Raw genomic sequence first — 17,893 nt, forward strand, 5'->3', positions numbered from 1 at the left:
ACAATAGTAATATCAAAGATCACTGATCACAGATCACCATAGCGGATATAGCAATAATGAAAAAGATTGAACTAGTACAAGAATTACCAACATGCAATACAGAGGCACAGCGTAAACACATGCTGTTGGAAAAATAGCGCCAATAGACTTGCTAAATGTAAGCTTGCCACAGACCTTTAGTTTAGAAAAAGTACAGTTATCACGCCCAGCATGGTGGTGTGTGCCTGTAGTCCCAGCCACTCAGGAGGCTGAGGCAGAAGGATTGCTTGAGCCCAGGGGTTCAGTGCTTCAGTGAGCTATGATCATGCCTTGTGAATAGCTTTCTGCAAGTAACTCCAACTTGGGCAAAATAGTGGGACCTCACCTCTTTAAAGAAAAAAAAAAAAGCCAAAGTGTAGTATCTACAAAGTGCAATAAAACAAAGTATGCCTGCACTTTCCAGGGAACAGAATGGATGGGGGATGATACACACACACACACACACACACACACACACACACACACACACACCATGCACTTTATATGGGACAAAACATTTTAACCTTTCTTTCTTGTACAGTCTATTTTGAGTACTGTTTTGGTTTGGCTTGGGAGTGATCCCAAAAGGGAGTGGCTGAAGTGATTAAAAGGGTTGGTGAAAATTGCAGCCGAAATTCTGAAGATAATGAAAATATTCCACTACAACTTTTTGTGAGTGAATATGTTCAATTTTCTTAAGTTAACAAGTAATGACCTAATAGACTAGAACCTCATCCTGTATGTTGCTTGTGTGTCTGTTGTCAGGCACTTAATATACTTAGATGAGAAATTTTATAAATGCTGCAGCATAATAGATTATCTTAAAATAGTTACTGATTGTTTTGTTTAAAATGTTTGAATTTAAAATGTTCACATTTTGAACATCCAAGTGGATTGTTACTTGGAATAAATGCTAAGCAATATTTTTTGCTAAATTTCTGATTTATTTGGGGAGCAGGAAGAATGCCTTATCTTAATTTTGAATCACCTTTGTAAGTAAGGTGCAACCCAAAACATAGGCAATGCTAGTTGCCAGATTTTTGAACCACTGCCTGGTAAGTTGTCCTTTTGGTTTGCTGCAAGCAAGACAGTGCTCATTTGGGATTGTTGTGTTTGGGAGAAGATGCAATTCTCATTTTCAAAAAGAATTAGAGAAAAATAAGCAGTAATAAGATATGAGATGTTTAAATGTAACTGTGACAAGAATCTTTGTAATTGCCATTGTTTTATGTTGGCAGGGTTTGTGTGACTGCTCTTCTGCTAAAATAGCTTAGTAAGTAAGACTTGCCAGTTTGATTCATGCACTACCAAAACATAGTTAACGTTTACTGAAATTGACTCCTTTTAATAAGCCGGAGGCAGCTCCAGCAACTAGATAGCATTTCTCTTTTCATACTAACGCAGAATAATGTACAGTAGCAGATAAACATTTTTAATCTCATGAAAGCATATTAGTTTTCTACTTTTTCTCTTGAAGGACTAATGATTCACCACAGTAGAAATTTTTTTCCAGCTTTTTGATTGCAGTGTCAAAAAAGTATATATTTCATTGATAACGTACAGTGCAAATGGAGAACAGCCTTGTAAGAATATTGCAATTGTGTTTCTCACTTTGTCCATTTCCTTATTTTGCCTGTAGCACAAGTGGAAGTGCTGTCCGCTGCACTACGTGCTTCCAGCCTGGATGCACATGAAGAGACCATCAGTATAGAAAAGAGAAGTGATTTGCAAGATGAACTGGATATAAATGAGCTACCAAATTGTAAAATAAATAAAGAAGATTCTGTGCCTTTAATCAGCGATGCTGTTGAGGTAACAAACTCAGTAAAGTGTTTACCAAATGAGAGTAGTTTGAATCAGAAGTCTTTCATTGGGGAATAGTTGTAGCTAATCACTTTTAGTTTGTATGTTCTGTTTGTTGCTGATTTTTTAGCTCTTCGTTTTGCATAAAGTAATTGTTTTCATCACATCCTGTCCTCGTGACATTAGTGTCATATGAAATGCCTGGAAAAGTAAATCCCACTTCTGTCTATATGACCATTTAGTAGACTCAATGTTAATGTAGCTCACTGCAGTGAAATAGTCTTACTGGAAACAAAGCCCTTTATCAAGAATAATTAACTCTTCCCTTTTCTTTTTGGAGAGGTGCTTTGTTTCTGATCGGACCATTTCACTGCAGCAAGCAACACAGTATTCTGAGCAGAAGATCGGGACTTGAGGCCATGTTGCGGAGGGCCAGTGACATTATCTGGACTCTGGAGTGTGAGGGTGGGTACTGATCCTAGCATCATCTTCACTGTGTACTTGTAGCTGTTCTCTATGATCCTTCCCTAATTTCCTGCTGCATCTCCATCAAGCCAGCATTATTTGGTATCAGTGCTGCTTAGCCATTGTTTATACAAATGGGGAGAAGGAATGCACCACCGATTGCCAGAATCGCATGGTCACAGATCATAGTGGCTTGAATGAGAAGCTCAGGAAAGAGTACCTGCACACACTGGGGATGGCAAGAGGGTTCTTAGAGCTTTAATGCATTTCTATTTTGATTTCTGTTAGATGGCGTGTGGTATAGTTAGAAATCTGTATAATACCACTGCTTTGGATTGAAGCCCTGACTATTTATTGGAGATTTGAATAGTATTAATATATCTGCATTTTAGAAGGTGTTTATGTTGTTGTTGTTGTTACTGTTTTTGGCTGTTAACATATATATAATTTGTGAAATTAGATATTAACAGCCAAGAATAGAAATAGAAGAAAAACTGCATATGACACTCCATGGTCTCTAAAACAATGGACCAAAAGAATCCTCTCAGTACTATTTCATAAATAAGCTAATTTGAGCTGTTTGGACCATTTCAAAATTACTTTCAAATATTGTTTTTAATTACTCTAATTTTTCTGGAATTGGTTTTCGTACACTTGACAACCTATTCAGCAAGTTAGATTTAAAGTAGGGAAGGTTCTTAGTTATGTTTATAAGCTTTTAAAAACATGAGGAATTTATATGTTTATTACTTTTGGCAGTCTTGAAAGGTAAGTAACTTAGTAAGATAGCTTAAATGAAGATGTACAGACAGGACAGCTCTTTAAGTAGTTATTTTTTCCTAACAGAATATGGACTCCAGTCTTCACTATATTCACAACGATTCAGACTTGAGCAACAATAGCAGTTTTAGCCCTGATGAGGAAAGGAGAACTAAAGTACAAGTAAGTGACCAAAAAATGTGTTCTTTTGTGGGTGTGTTCCTAATTCCTCTTTTAGAGCCCATTTCTGACCTAATTTGCCCCTTCTTTATAATGAGTGTTCTAAAAATTGACTAGTGTGTCATATTTTCCATAAGGAAATCGAAGTAGTAGAGAGAGGAACATGGAAGCACAAATCTTCCCTTTTCTACCTCTGTGATCCCATTCTTCATTCAGAGTGACCACGATCACACACCTTGTTATCTTCCTTCATGTATTTTCATGGGCACATAAACATACACATGTGCCTCTTTTTATCATTGAAGACAGCTGTGGTCATCCCATCCTACCTAGGTATTTCCTCTTGTTCACATTGCCAATAATTATAAAATACAGCTCGATTTCAGAGATGAAAATATGAAAAAATACGAAAATTTGAAAGTGCCATCAGTAACAAGCTGCAGGGAAACTGTGCTCACGGAATCATTGAAATGTGGTAGCTGTGCCTTGCCTTGCTCTTTTCTTTTCTCTTCTAACAATCTGACCTGGTGACCTCTCCTGTGAGCACACCAGGACTCCTTCACCTTCACAGCAGCACAGCACAGTGTCCATGCCACACCCGTGGTCTCCATCGTAAGAAGGCACTGTGGGAGATGCTACTCGTTGTAGTTTCACTTTGATGCTATAAGCAGTGCTGCATTCACCATGACTGTCTGTACGTGTTGTTTGCTTCTATGACTTTATTATTATTATTATTATTATTATTATTATTATTATTATTAGAGATGGAGTCTCACTCTGTCACCCAGGCTAGAGTGCAGTGGCACCATCTCAGCTTACTGCAGCCTCCGCCTCCTGGGTTCAAGCAGTTCTCCTGCCTCAGCCCCCCAAGTAGCTGGGACTACAGATGCGCACCGCCACATCTAGCCAATTTTTATTTTATTTATTAAAAATGAAATCAGTATTCAAAACAATAGTGTTTTGAAACATGCTTTTCCCCACTTACAGACATTTTCAGTATTTCAAATCTCATTTTAATGAGTTTATTTCCATTTTCATTTTGTGTATATGGATAATTCGTTTATGTAGCTCAAAATTCAAGATACTCGAAAGGCATTCAGTGACGTTCCCTTCTCAGTTTTTCTTCTCCACTCATCCATTTTGCTTCCTGAGATACAACCAGTTTTACCTTTCTTTTATATCCTTCCACAGCTATATTATACACACCTAAGCAAGATTGCAAATATGTTCTTCTTTTCCTCACATATATACTAATAGACATGTGCACTTCAATTTTGTAGAAATAATTGCTTAAATTTTCATCTAAAGAAGACAAGTTTTTATTTTTGTTTTGAGACAGAGTCTCACTCTATCGCCCAGGCTGGAGTACAGTGGTGCTATCCCGGCTCACTGCAGCTGCCACCTCCCTGGGCTCAAGTGATCATCCCACCTCAGCCTCCCGAGTATCTGGAACTACAGGTGTGAGCCACCATACCTGGCTGATTTTTTAATTTTTTGTAGAGACGGGGTTTCACCATGTTGCCCAGGCTGGGCTCAAGTGATCCACCCTCCTTGGCTTCTCAAAGTGCTGGGACTACAGGTGTGAGCCACTGTGCCTGGCTGGTTTTTGTTTTTTTAATGAACATGTTGCAAATCACGCAGAGCACCTGTTATTCTGCATTTGCTGGGTTATAACAAACATTGTCATCTCTGCCTACATTTAAAAGGTGCTGGTGTTATTTTAATATATCTTTTCAATTTAGTAATTAATTCTAATTTTCCTTTCAGCTGAGATGTTATTCATTGTTCTCCTAGAGTTGCTTTTATTTGTTCATATATGTTTCCCTTAGCATGTTTTTCGTATCTCTTAGTTATTAGATACCTGAAAATTTGACATTGGTTTTTCTCAACTATTTGAGATGCTATGTTAAAATCTATATATTTAAAAATAATTTTGCCCAATTTATGTCTAAACTGCTCAAAATGCATCTCAGCTGCTCAGTCACTGTGGTTTCTCTTTCTCCATTAGGATGTTGTACCTCAGGCATTGTTAGATCAGTATTTATCTATGACTGACCCTTCTCGTGCACAGACGGTTGACACTGAAATTGCTAAGCACTGTGCATATAGCCTCCCTGGTGTGGCCTTGACACTCGGAAGACAGAATTGGCACTGCCTGAGAGAGACGTATGAGACTCTGGCCTCAGACATGCAGGTGAGTAAAGCAGTTAAAGAATTAGCAGAACGTGCATGTGGAAGGCACAGTGCTTTGCTTTTTGTAACCTAAAGAATTTCTGTTCATGTTCTAGCATGTTCTTAGTGTTATAGGAAATTATGTATGGAAGAGCTTAAGAGTAATAACAGAGCATGTTCTTTTTTGCAGTGTCAGAGTCCCACAATTTGGCTTCTTCATTTTTATCTAAAGCATTAGAAATTGTTATCACATTCAACATGCCTACATTCCTAACTTAAAATGTATTATTATCTAGAGTTTATATGTAAATTAATTGTTCCGAATATAGGATTTAATTTTTCACCTAGAAATAGTATTATAAATGCTTATTTGATTTGCACAGTAGATCTGAAAATATTTGTTTAAACCGTAGTAGAACTCCAGTATTACTAGCACATGTGAAGTTCTGGGCCCTGCATGCCTTGAGCATTGCAGTACAGACAGGAGAAGTTCCGTGGTTCTTGCTCTCTCCTCATCCCCACACACCACCCCCAACCCCTTTCAACAGAACACACAAGGTAAACCCTTGCTTCACGTCATTTTGTCTGGACATCTGTGACTTTTGTGTGACCTCTTCCCAGGCTTGATGACCTGACCTCCCCTGCCAGGGCTGATTTCTGTATAAACAAAGTTTGCCCCTCTTTGAACACACCTGTTCTTTCAGTGAAGTTGATCTCTCAGTTATTTTAAAAAAAAAAAAAGCAGTCTGATTAGGCTAATTTGTACTGAAATGTGATGACTTTTCCTTAAACTTCTTAGTAATTGTATTTTTCAAGGAATCAGTGCTGTTGACTCAGCAAGTTATAAGTTGGAAGTAATCTTGATAGGTCAAGTTCCTCCTTTGACCTATGAGGTTAGGAAAGCCGGGCCCAGGAGAAGTGAATTTATCCTTAACCAGGACCCAGAAGAAATGAATTTATCTGTGTTCATATACTTCTTAAGTGCTGCATCTGGTCATGGAACCACAAAGTCCCAATTTCCATAGAGTGCTTTGTCCTGTGTATTCGTGTTTTCAGTCTTTATTCTACAGAACTGTAGGGTTCCCGTGGGATGTATCTTTCGGGGCACCTGGGTGACTCTGATGGCTCAGAATCTGGATGGACAGTTTCTTCTCTCTGCTGCCCCCCTCTTCCATCAGAACATCTCTGCCTTCATCTGTTTTATATGTTGAACTTGGGCGTAAAATTTTATTTCAAGAGTGGATTCTGGGGGGAAGGGAAAGGAAATACAATGTTTGCTCTAAACTGTTTCTCTTTAGGTAAAATTTTAAGTTACTATGTAAAAATTTTATGATTAAGGCAACATGGAGAAAAGGATGTTTTTAACTTAAAATTATTATAAATGCAACACATTTCTGTTGAGGGTTTCTTTTCCAAGGCTGTATGCAGATTTCCCTAGTCTTATATTTCTTAAATTGCCAATTCCTTAAAAACAAATTTTATTGTTCTGTTTTGTTTTTCTTAATCCAAGGTTTGGCTGTACAGGAATCTGAAGGGGAACAGTAAACCAGGGAGGGTGCTAGAGAGCCTTTGGTCCATGTGCAGCCTCAGTACATCAGCATGTTCTAGCATGTACTTAGTGTTATAGGAAATTATGTATGGAAGAGCTTAAGAGTAATAACAGAGCATGTTCTTTTTCACTGTCAGAGTCAGGGTCCAATGTTCAGAGAGCTACGAAAACTTAATGATTTCTAAGCATTTTTTCTTCATAAATGAAAGGAAGATAATACATACTAGGCAGGGATTTAAAATTTTTCTGTCATACTTTTCGATGCATAATTTAGGCATTTAAAGTTAGTATCTGTTATTCTGATTTAATTTTTTGAGGTTGGTAACATTCATATATAAATTAGCCTTTGTATATTGCCTAATGGTTAAAGTACTGCGTACTTTGTGGTTAGCTTACTAATGTGTTTTCATTTCTGCAGTGGAAAGTTCGACGAACTCTAGCATTCTCCATCCACGAGCTTGCAGTTATTCTTGGAGATCAGTTGACAGCTGCAGATCTGGTTCCAATTTTTAATGGATTTTTAAAAGACCTCGATGAAGTCAGGATAGGTGTTCTTAAACACTTGCATGATTTTCTGAAGGTAACTTTTAAATTCTTTTGCATAAAAACACAACAAAATTCTGCTGTAATCTAAATCTTTATCTTCTGCTATCACCAAGAGAGGTTTCTTTGTGTTTCTATGTAAGAAAACACAGCCATAAGTTGATGTTAAGATGCAACTTAAAAAAGAAATGGTCCCATAATTATACTCTCACTTTTAAAACAGTATTAGATGATAGTTTACAAACATTTGTATCTTTTTCTTTTTCAAAATTATTGAATGAAATGTATGTTAAAAAAAATCATTAGCTGCAGTCATCCCTCAGTACATGCAGGAGGATTGGTTCCAGGTCCCCCATGCACACCCAAATCCATGGAGTACTCCAGTCCTGTGGAACCTGCGTATAGGAAAAGTCTGCCCTCCGTGTACTCCGGTTTCACATCCAGGAATACTGTATTTTCAATCCTCATTTGGTTGGGACAAACAATTCAAGTATAAGTGGACCCATGCAGTTCAAACCCCTGTTGTTGAAAGTCAACTGTGTATTAAGTTTGGAGGCTTTGTGTGGTATTTCAGGTGTCTTGAGAATTTACGTTTAGCCCTCACTACTTTGATAGAGGAGCTGTGGTCTCCAAAGTGAATAGCCCTGATTTTTTACAAATTGTTTACTCCTGGAGTACTGTTGTTGTTTTTAGACTTTAGCCTTGAAATTGACTCTGATAATTCTAAGGCTTGAGTGATAGAAGTAATTGTAGTCCTCCCTTTTAAAAAACATTGAAGCTGGGCACAGTGGCTCACGCCTGTAATCCCAGCACTTTGGGAGGCTGAGGCGGGCAGATCATTTGAGGTCAGGAGGTCGAGACCAGCCTGGCCAACATGGTGAAACCTTGTCTTTACTAAAATACAAAAAATTAGCTGGGCGTGGTGGTAGGCACCTGTAGTCTCAGCCACTCAGGAGGCTGAGGCAGGAGAATCACTTGAGCCCAGGAGGTGGAGGTTGCAGTGAGCCAAGATCATGCCACTGCACTCCAGCTGGGGGACAGAGCAAGACTCCATCTCAAAAAAGTAAAAAACAAAAACATTGAGACCATTTTATATTTTATGTAGATCATATTCGGAGTCTCGCTCTGTCACAAGGCTGGAGTGCAGTGGCAGGATCTTGGCTCACTGCAACCTCCGCCTCCCAGGTTCAAGCAATTCTCCTGCCTCAGCCTCCTGAGTAGCTGGGACTACAGGTGCGTGCCACTACGCCCGGCTGATTTTTTGTGTTTTTTTGTTTGTTTGTTTGTTTTAGTAGAGATGGGGTTTCACCGTGTTAGCCAGGATGGTCTTGATCTCCTGATCTTGTGATCCGCCCACCTCGGCCTCCCAAAGTGCTGGGATTACAGGCGTGAGCCACCACGCCTGGCCTAAAATTTTTCTGATTGTCCCAGTATTGTCCTTTATAGTTTTTCTCCGCTCAATTTTGAATCCCTTAAAGTGCATATTAAATTTAAATGTTATCTTTCTTTAGTCCTCTTAAATCTAGGTGTCACTGGCATTTTTGAGGAGTCTTAAACCAGTTGTTTTACAGAATTACCCTCAATTTGAATTTACACAATTTGATTCTGGGTAAGCGGGGTTTTTTTGCAGACATGTTAACCTGTGTAGGTTGTCATGTATTTTTCTGAATGTGCCGCATCAGGGCTAATGTGTTGTTGGCTCTTCCCATCATTGGTGACGAGAAGGCTGACAACTCCATTGTAAAATGACCTTTTACCTTTTGTAGTTAATAGAGAATTGGTGAGGTGATACTTTAGAATTCTGAATATCTTTTTCTCTAGAGTCCTTCACCAGTGCTTTCATATCCAGGCATCTATACATGGTTCTTACCTGAATCAGTTAACTGTGTTGGTTGTGAAAGAGTGATTTTCTATTTTCATAATTCTTTCTGTTTTTTTTTAATTAATTAACTTACTTATTTTGAGACAGGGTCTCACTCTGTTGTCCAGGCTGGAGTGTAATGATGCAATCATGGCTCACTGCAGCCTCCACCTCTCCCAGCTCAGATGATCCTCCCACCTCTGCCTCCTGAGTAGCTGGGGCCACAGGCGCACCACCACGCCCAACTGAGTTTTGTATTCTTTGTAGGGATAGGGTTTCACTATGTTGCCCACGCTGGTCTTGAACTCCTGGGCTCAAGTGATCTGCCCCGCCTTAGCCTCCCAAAGTTCTGGGATTACAGATGTGAGCCACTACGCTGGGCCATTCCTTCTGTTTTTATTAAGTAACATTCCCATGTAAAAATAACCTGTGCCTTCTCTCCTTCCCCGGTTTCGAAAGTTATTTTAGTATTAGTGTGGACTCTAGGATTTTAAAAATTCAACATAATGGAATCCATTTCTGTCATTTGTTTTGAGCATCAAATTTGACTAGTGGAGACCCCTTAAAGCTGCCTCTTGTGTCCTTTGATTTGTCCTTTGATTTTTAAGTGCATCAATACTTTCAGTTTCAACTTTCCCTTTCCCTGTCCCAGCCTGGAGTCAGCTATTTCTCCAAGGAACTGTGGTCCTTTTTAGTGGAGAATGGTCCTTAGAAACTGAGATCCAGGCACTGGAAGTGCTCATTGCTCCTGGCCTGTCATTTCTTTTAGGTCTTTTCAGGAGATAGTAGCTAGGAGGTGTAGATAGTAGCTAGGAGGTGTGATGCTTTTTTTTTTTAATTAAATTACTAACTTCATATTGTTATGAACTGCTTCCAATTCAATACCGTTTTCTCTCTTCACTTTATATATTTTTTTCTTTTTACTCCTGGTAAAAAGTCTGTTCTTAGTAACATTAATGTGTAATATTTAGTTGTGGCTGCGCACAGTGGCTCACACATGTAATCCCAGCACTTTGGGAGGCCAAGGCGAGCAGATCACCTGAGGTCAGGAGATCGAGACCATCCTGGCTAACACGGTGAATCCCCGTCTCTACTAAAGATACAAAAAATTAGCCGGGCATGGTGGCATGCGCCTGTAGTCCCAGCTACTCGGGAGGCTGAGGCAGGAGAATCGCTTGAACCTGGGAGGCGGAGGTTGCAGTGAGCCGAGATCCCGCCACTGCACTCCAGCCTGGACCACAGAGTGAGACACTGTCTCAAAAAAAAAAAAAAAAAAATTAGTTTGCTGAGTTCCACAACATAAATGAAATAGTTTCAGAATTACTCCACCAATAATAATTCCCACATCAAATCAACTACATAATATTCAGGACTTCCTAGCACATTCTGTCCTTAGAACGTCCCTTGAAGATGTATGGTCAAAGTAGTCAGTTCACACTTTGACTTTTTTCCCTGTGTGAGTGTTTTCCATCTGATGCACAGTTAGGTTGGTTTGCTTCCGTTTATAAACTTACCTTTAAATATTTATAGAGCAGCTATTGGGATACATTTATTTTTTTTTCTCTCAACAAATACCGAATGCCTACTCTGTGCTGTCACAGCGCCACATGCAGGGCTTACACACGTGGTTAAGAGCATAATTACTGCCTTAAGCGGGGCCATGGCAACAAGGATGTCATATGAATAAAGGGGGCAAGCCCTGTAATCAGGCTGTGCCCGGGGTACTGTGGGGTTTAGTGTGGCTCATTGATAGGCACAAGGAACAAAGATTTCCAGACAAGATGGTGATTCCTGAAGGCAAATGGAATTATTCAGGGAAAAATAAACTTAATACCAAATTTTAAAACACTTAAATACAGCTACTACATTTCCTCTTCAGAAGAATTAACCATATTGCTTACAGTCTGTTTTTAAGCACTCTAGTAAAAGAAATACTGTCTGTACCTTGTCCTGGTAAATATTTTTATTTTGTTACTTTAGCTTCTTCATATTGACAAAAGAAGAGAATATCTTTATCAACTTCAGGAGTTTTTGGTGACAGATAATAGTAGAAATTGGCGGTTTCGAGCTGAACTGGCTGAGTAAGTTCTAACAGTTTATTAGATTATGTTTTGGAGGGGTATATATTTACTTCATTTTTACATTTTCTCAGTTTCTTCATTACTTTGTGTAGATCCAAGTTTCTATGTGGTATTCTAGCCCTTTAACGCTTCCTGTAATATGTGTCTTACTGTCAGTGAATTTCCTCAGCTTTTTTATTTTTTCTTGAAAATGTCTTTAGTTCATCTTTATATTATTTTTATCATGGTTAAATACACATAGCCAAATTTGCTGTTGATGACATTTAGTACATTCACAGTGTTGTGGAACCATTCCCTCTATCTAGTTCTGAAATGTTAACCTCCCGAAAAGAAAAACCCATGCCCAATAAGCATCTACTATCTATGGATTTGCCTGTTGTGGACATTTCATGCAAGTGGAGTCATATAACACATGGCCTTTTGTGCTTGGTTTCTTCATTTAACAATGTTTTCAGTTGTCCTCCATATTGTATCCTCTAGCTGAACCTGCCTTCCTTTTTGTGGTTGAGTAATATTCCGTTGTATGGATATACCACATTCGTTTAGTGCATTCATCTGTTGAGGAACATTTGGGTTGGGGGTGTGGTCTTTTGTGAATAGTGCTGCTAGGAACGTTTATGTACAAGATTTAATATTTGAAATCTGTTTTCAGTTCTTTTGAGGTGAATTTGCAAGGCCGTATGGTAATTCTGTGTTTAATTTCTTGAGGAACTGCCAGAACTTTTCCACAACAGCTATACCATTTTACATTCCCATCAGCAATGTATGGGAGTTCCAGTTTCTCTGTGTCCTCACTAACACCTATTTTTCTACTAAATTTTAAAAATATTTCTAAATTGGCCAAATAATAATTGTGCATATTTACGAGGTATGTAATGATGTTGCAATACATATCGGATAGTGGTCAGATAAGGGCAGTTAGCATATCCATCACTCGCTTATCATTTACAGCTGTTCTGGTGGGCTTGGAACAGCACTTCATTGTGGTATGATTTGCATTTCCCTAATGACTAATGATGTTGAACACTTTTCCATAAGCCTGTCAACCATTTATATATATTTTGTGGAGAAATGTCTATCCAAGTCTGTTGCACATTTTTAAATTGGGTTGTTTATCTTAAGTTGTGTTGTTGAGTTGTAAGAGTTCTTTATATATTCTGGATTATAGACCTCACCTGCATTTTCAAATGATGTCTTTGCTGAGTATGGAATGTGGGGCTGACAGTTTGTCTTTCAGTATATTAAAGATGCCACTCCAATGAATTCTGGCTTGCCCACTTCTGACTCAAAACACACACCTCCTCTTCTGCCATGTAGTGCCGGGGTGTGAGTCCATCTAGTCAGGGTCAAGCTGGGTTTGCGTTTTGTCATTGCTGTGGTTACCTTCAGTGTACTTGGGGCTTCAGTTTTTCTCGCTGTGGGCTGCCACTACCATTGCCGTTTGCTGAGGGTGGGAGCTGGGGTACCAGTGGTCTTCTAGTGTGAGTATTCCACCCGGCGTTTAGCGGTACCTGCACCCCTGTGTAATGGGTGGGACCTCCTATCTGTGCTTGGTCTCGGGCAGGACTTCCTACATCTCCTCCTGGAATAAGGAGCATTAGTTCTCCTCTCCCACAGTTGCAGTATTTTTGCTGGGCCCACAGGGTGGACAGGCTTTGGGGCCCCTCCACCAGCAGGTTAAGCCTTTTGCTTTGCACGAGAAAAGGGCCCAGCAGAGTGCTTGATGATTCATGGCTGTCCGTCAGTTGCTTCTGCCTGCTATGAGACATCTCTCCTGTTTTTCCTGACCATCTTTCTTGAAGCACCCATGGGAGGCAGGTACCTTGTGGAAGTCAGAAGGTTGTCTGGGAATGTGAGCTCCCTGTGTCGGGCACATCTGGCTTTGTTTGAGCCACCCCATGCTCGTGCCAGCCACCATCTGGCCCTGGGCAGCTGACTGCAATTCGAGCTGATTTCTCCCTGCCCTGTTATGTGCTAGCAGGTGTCCTGTCCATCCGGGCTCTCCTGAGGGGCAGTTCTCTTTCCCATCTTGGGAAGTTAGGTTATTTGTGTGCTTTGCAACCCCAGCTCTCTGATGGGCTCAAGAAAAGATCTTGAAGTTTATGTAGCTTTTTCTACTGTAGGGTCAGTGACGTTCTTTGCAGTTTTCTGTATTCTAAGCAGAAACTGGTCCTATTTGGAATTTTTATTTTGAATTTTGTCAGAAAATAAGTGTGTCTCTTTGAGGATGCATATTTGTATACACAGGTGCATTTATCATTGCTGCATAATCTATATTCATGTTACAGTTGACTTCCTGCTTATTAGAAATGTAAATCCTCTTGAACATAAAATCTGAAAGGCAAAAGTCTCACATCCAAGGTATTTCTTCAAGGCCATCATTGAAGCTTTCAGGTTAGCTTGGTAGATGTCATGAAAGTCTCAGGGCCCCTCAGATGTGATGGGAAGGTTACTGGAGGACACCCTCCCTCTGTTATCCCTAGCAAATCCCTTCCAGGAAGGCTCCTCAGAGCCTCGACAGGTACACAGTGGACTCCCTCCGTCTGCGGGGACTTCTTACTGAGAAACTTGATTGTAGATGGAAGCTTCTCAGCACATTCCAAACTGTGACCATGGATCAGTGTGGGCCATGTTCCAGTTGAACATACTAGGAAGTGCTTTGCTCTGTCTCAGTCCCGATGGATGCAGAACTCTACAGCTTTTGTTTTCATTACACTCTAAGGAACTTGAATAGCATGTAAGTGCATTTCCAGATACACAGAGACTGGAGGTAACTGTACAGGAGAGGTCTGCTTAATCGCTCCTCTTTGCATATGTTTGAGACGGGTGCTCAGTAATCCAGTATTATGGATGATTTAAATGGGTAACCTGTTTTCATTTGTCTCGCTGATTTTTAAACATTGTCTTTTTGTAATTCCTTTTTGTAGACAGCTGATTTTACTTCTAGAGTTATATAGTCCCAGAGATGTTTATGACTATTTACGTCCCATTGCTCTGAATCTGTGTGCAGACAAAGTTTCTTCTGTTCGTTGGATTTCCTACAAGTTGGTATGTATTGAACTTTTAAAATTTTAGATCAGCAAACTCTAAGATCCTAGAATGGAAGCTGTTCCTCACTTCTCCATGCTCACCCTCCCAGGTCAGCGAGATGGTGAAGAAGCTGCACGCGGCAACACCACCAACGTTCGGAGTGGACCTCATCAATGAGCTTGTGGAGAACTTTGGCAGATGTCCCAAGTGGTCTGGTCGGCAAGCCTTTGTCTTTGTCTGCCAGGTAAGCGAGGCCCTGGGCTTACCTGTTTGTGAGTTTTTCTCCTAGAAGAATGTCTTCTTTAACTTCCTACCTCTCTCTCACCCACTTCCTTATTCTTAAGGAACAGAACCTTATAGTAGCCTGGCTGTTTATAGGATCATCTGCCCCCGTTGTTGGGCATCTGGTGGCCCCTCTCTCCCAGCTAGCCAAGCCCCTCCTTACACTGGCATGCACCACACACACCCCACGTGCCTGCTGTATGTGCTTGTTCCACACCACATGCCTGGTATGTGCGTGTTCTGCTCTGCACACATTCAGACGTGTGTATATGTACATTTCACAGTGCACATACATGCATGTTCCTCACTGTTCCTCACTGCGTATTATACAGGCATACATACATGTACCACACCACACACATACTGTGCACACATATACCATACCATGGTTCCCACTAGAGGGTGCTCATGTCTGGGACCCAGAGCGCAGGTATGAAAATGAAACACCTGTGAATGAACACTCTGGGTCTCCGTAGAGCAGTTTAAAAACTGTGTCTGTCCATGTGGGCAGTTAATTATGTAATTTTTGATTTGAGTTCCCAAGTACGTGGAATTTTGGTTAAAAAGCAATAACTAAAATTTGTACCTGTGGTCACTCAGAGATTTTGTTAGCCAGTAGTCGAGTTTTTGGCTACATTGACAGAGAAGCCTAGAGCAGCTGTTTCTCTTCCCCAGACTGTCATCGAGGACGACTGCCTTCCCATGGACCAGTTTGCTGTGCATCTCATGCCGCATCTGCTAACCTTAGCAAACGACAGGGTTCCTAACGTGCGAGTGCTGCTTGCAAAGACATTAAGACAAACTCTACTAGAAAAAGGTAGGTAGTGACTCTACTAGAAGAAGCGTGTGAGTAGAGAAGGAGGTCTGTGGACTGCGCTGGATCAACAGATATCAAAGCAGAAGTATTGTCTGCTCAGAGAAAATAATCTGGTGGAAGGAAATACTTAGTTGTTCGGTGATTCTCCCAAGAGGGCATGGAAGATGAAAGGGATTTTTTAATTAGCCCTCTACTGTTCTAGTTGGAGTTTATTTATCGTAAGCATGTATCATTTTTATCATTTAAAACTTAGGTTTTTTGTTTGCTTGATATTTTGAGACGGAGTCTCGCCCTGTCACCCAGGCTGGAGTGCAATGGTGCGATCTCAGCTCACTGTAACCTCTGCCTCCCGGGTTCAAGCAACTCTTCTGCCTCAGCCTCCCCAGTAGCTGGGATTATAGGTGCCTGCCACCATGCCCGGCTAATTTTTTGTATTTTTAGTAGAGACAGGGTTTCACCATGTTGGCCAGGCCGGTCTCGAACTCCTGACCTCATGTGATCTGCCTGCCTCAGCCTCCCAAAGTGCTGGGATTACAGGCATGACCCACCGTGCCTGACCTAAAACTTAGTTTTTAAACTTGGGTGTTGTTTTTATGTGCAAACCATTGCCTGGCAGCGTGCCACTTGCAATCTGCAGTATGGGGGCTGGTACCTATGTTTGCTCTCCCTCCTGCTTTCTCTTCATTAGGCAAGAGACAGATGCCCCATAGTATTTGTTTTGTTGGAAATTATAATCTCTTCAAGATTAAAGTTGGTTTATTTATTTTAATCGACCCCCCCGCCGCCTGCCGCCCAAAACGCCTCATAAATATAGCTGCACGGATGAATGAAGCACAGAAAGAAGTTTGTAGTAGATGTCAAAGAATAAGGATAAATGAATTTTTTTTTCTCCTTTTTTTTTTTTTTTTGTAGTTGGTGTTTGGAAGCGTTTTTCTTTCACTGCTACTTAATAGCTAAGAAGTGTGATGTTTTCATCTATTTATTAATTTAATATTCCTTAGCTGTCATTGAATATCATGAGATTTAGTCTTATAAAAACAAGATAAATCTCATAACTCTTTTTATTCTGGCACTTTTTCTTCCTATAACAAATCAGTTTGGATTACTGTTTATGTTTCAGTGTGGCTTGTTTGTACTTGTAGAAATACCCAGTTTAACTGTTTACACTCGTACTTGACGGAACTCTGAAATGTTCCGTTGGACTGGTTTCATCTGTCCTATGCACGTGTCATTTCCAGACTATTTCTTGGCCTCTGCCAGCTGCCACCAGGAGGCTGTGGAGCAGACCATCATGGCTCTTCAGATGGACCGTGACAGCGATGTCAAGTATTTTGCAAGCATCCACCCTGCCAGTACCAAAATCTCTGAAGATGCCATGAGCACAGCGTCCTCAACCTACTAGAAGGCTTGAATCTCGGTGTCTTTCCTGCTTCCATGAGAGCTGAGGTTCAGTGGGCATTCCCCACGCATGTGACCTGGGATAGCTTCCTCTCCTGCGGACATCATTGCAGGTGCAAGTTGCCTACACCCAATACCAGGGATTTTAAGAGTCAAGAGAAAGTACAGTAAACACTATTATCTTATCTTGACTTTAAGGGGAAATAATTTCTCAGAGGATTATAATTGTCACCGAAGCCTTAAATCCTTCTGTCTTCCTGACTGAATGAAACTTGAATTGGCAGAGCATTTTCCTTATGGAAGGGATGAGATTCCCAGAGACCTGCATTGCTTTCTCCTGGTTTTATTTAACAATCGACAAATGAAATTCTTACAGCCTGAAGGCAGACGTGTGCCCAGATGTGAAAGAGACCTTCATTCAGTATCAGCCCTAACTCTTCTCTCCCAGGAAGGACTTGCTGGGCTCTGTGGCCAGCTATCCAGCCCAGCCCTGTGTGTGAATCGTTTGTGACGTGTGCAAATGGGAAAGGAGGGGTTTTTTACATCTCCTAAAGGGCCTGATGCTAACACAAGTAGGATTGACTTTAACTCTTAAGCGCAGCATATTGCTGTACACATTTACAGAATGGTTGCTGAGTGTCTTTGTCTGATTTTTTCATGCTGGTCATGACCTGAAGGAAATTTATTAGACGTATAATGTATGTCTGGTGTTTTTAACTTGATCATGATCAGCTCTGAGGTGCAACTTCTTCACATACTGTACATACCTGTGACCACTCTTGGGAGTGCTGCAGTCTTTAATCATGCTGTTTAAACTGTTGTGGCACAAGTTCTCTTGTCCAAATAAAATTTATTAATAAGATCTATAGAGAGATAAATATACACCTTTGATTGTTTTCTAGATGTCTACCAATAAATGCAATTTGTGACCTGTA

At 40.5% G+C, this 17,893-nt stretch overlaps 1 protein-coding gene across 8 annotated transcripts in view; it reads left to right on the plus strand.

The window, feature by feature from the left end:
- Positions 1 to 17,893, plus strand: part of PPP4R1 (protein phosphatase 4 regulatory subunit 1) — a 70,877-nt gene extending 52,984 nt beyond the window's left edge. For all 8 annotated transcript variants that reach the window (XM_009433642.4, XM_001138092.7, XM_016933297.3 and 5 more), the window contains 9 exons: positions 1,658 to 1,830; positions 3,133 to 3,228; positions 5,234 to 5,419; positions 7,365 to 7,526; positions 11,331 to 11,431; positions 14,359 to 14,479; positions 14,571 to 14,705; positions 15,419 to 15,560; positions 16,799 to 17,893. In XM_009433642.4, coding sequence (XP_009431917.1) covers positions 1,658 to 1,830; positions 3,133 to 3,228; positions 5,234 to 5,419; positions 7,365 to 7,526; positions 11,331 to 11,431; positions 14,359 to 14,479; positions 14,571 to 14,705; positions 15,419 to 15,560; positions 16,799 to 16,962 — 1,280 coding nt within the window. In that variant the 3' untranslated portion in view covers positions 16,963 to 17,893. The remainder of the gene's footprint in view (positions 1 to 1,657; positions 1,831 to 3,132; positions 3,229 to 5,233; positions 5,420 to 7,364; positions 7,527 to 11,330; positions 11,432 to 14,358; positions 14,480 to 14,570; positions 14,706 to 15,418; positions 15,561 to 16,798) is intronic.

Source organism: Pan troglodytes, chromosome 17 (assembly GCF_028858775.2).
Source record: "Pan troglodytes isolate AG18354 chromosome 17, NHGRI_mPanTro3-v2.0_pri, whole genome shotgun sequence".
Taxonomy (NCBI): domain Eukaryota; kingdom Metazoa; phylum Chordata; class Mammalia; order Primates; family Hominidae; genus Pan; species Pan troglodytes.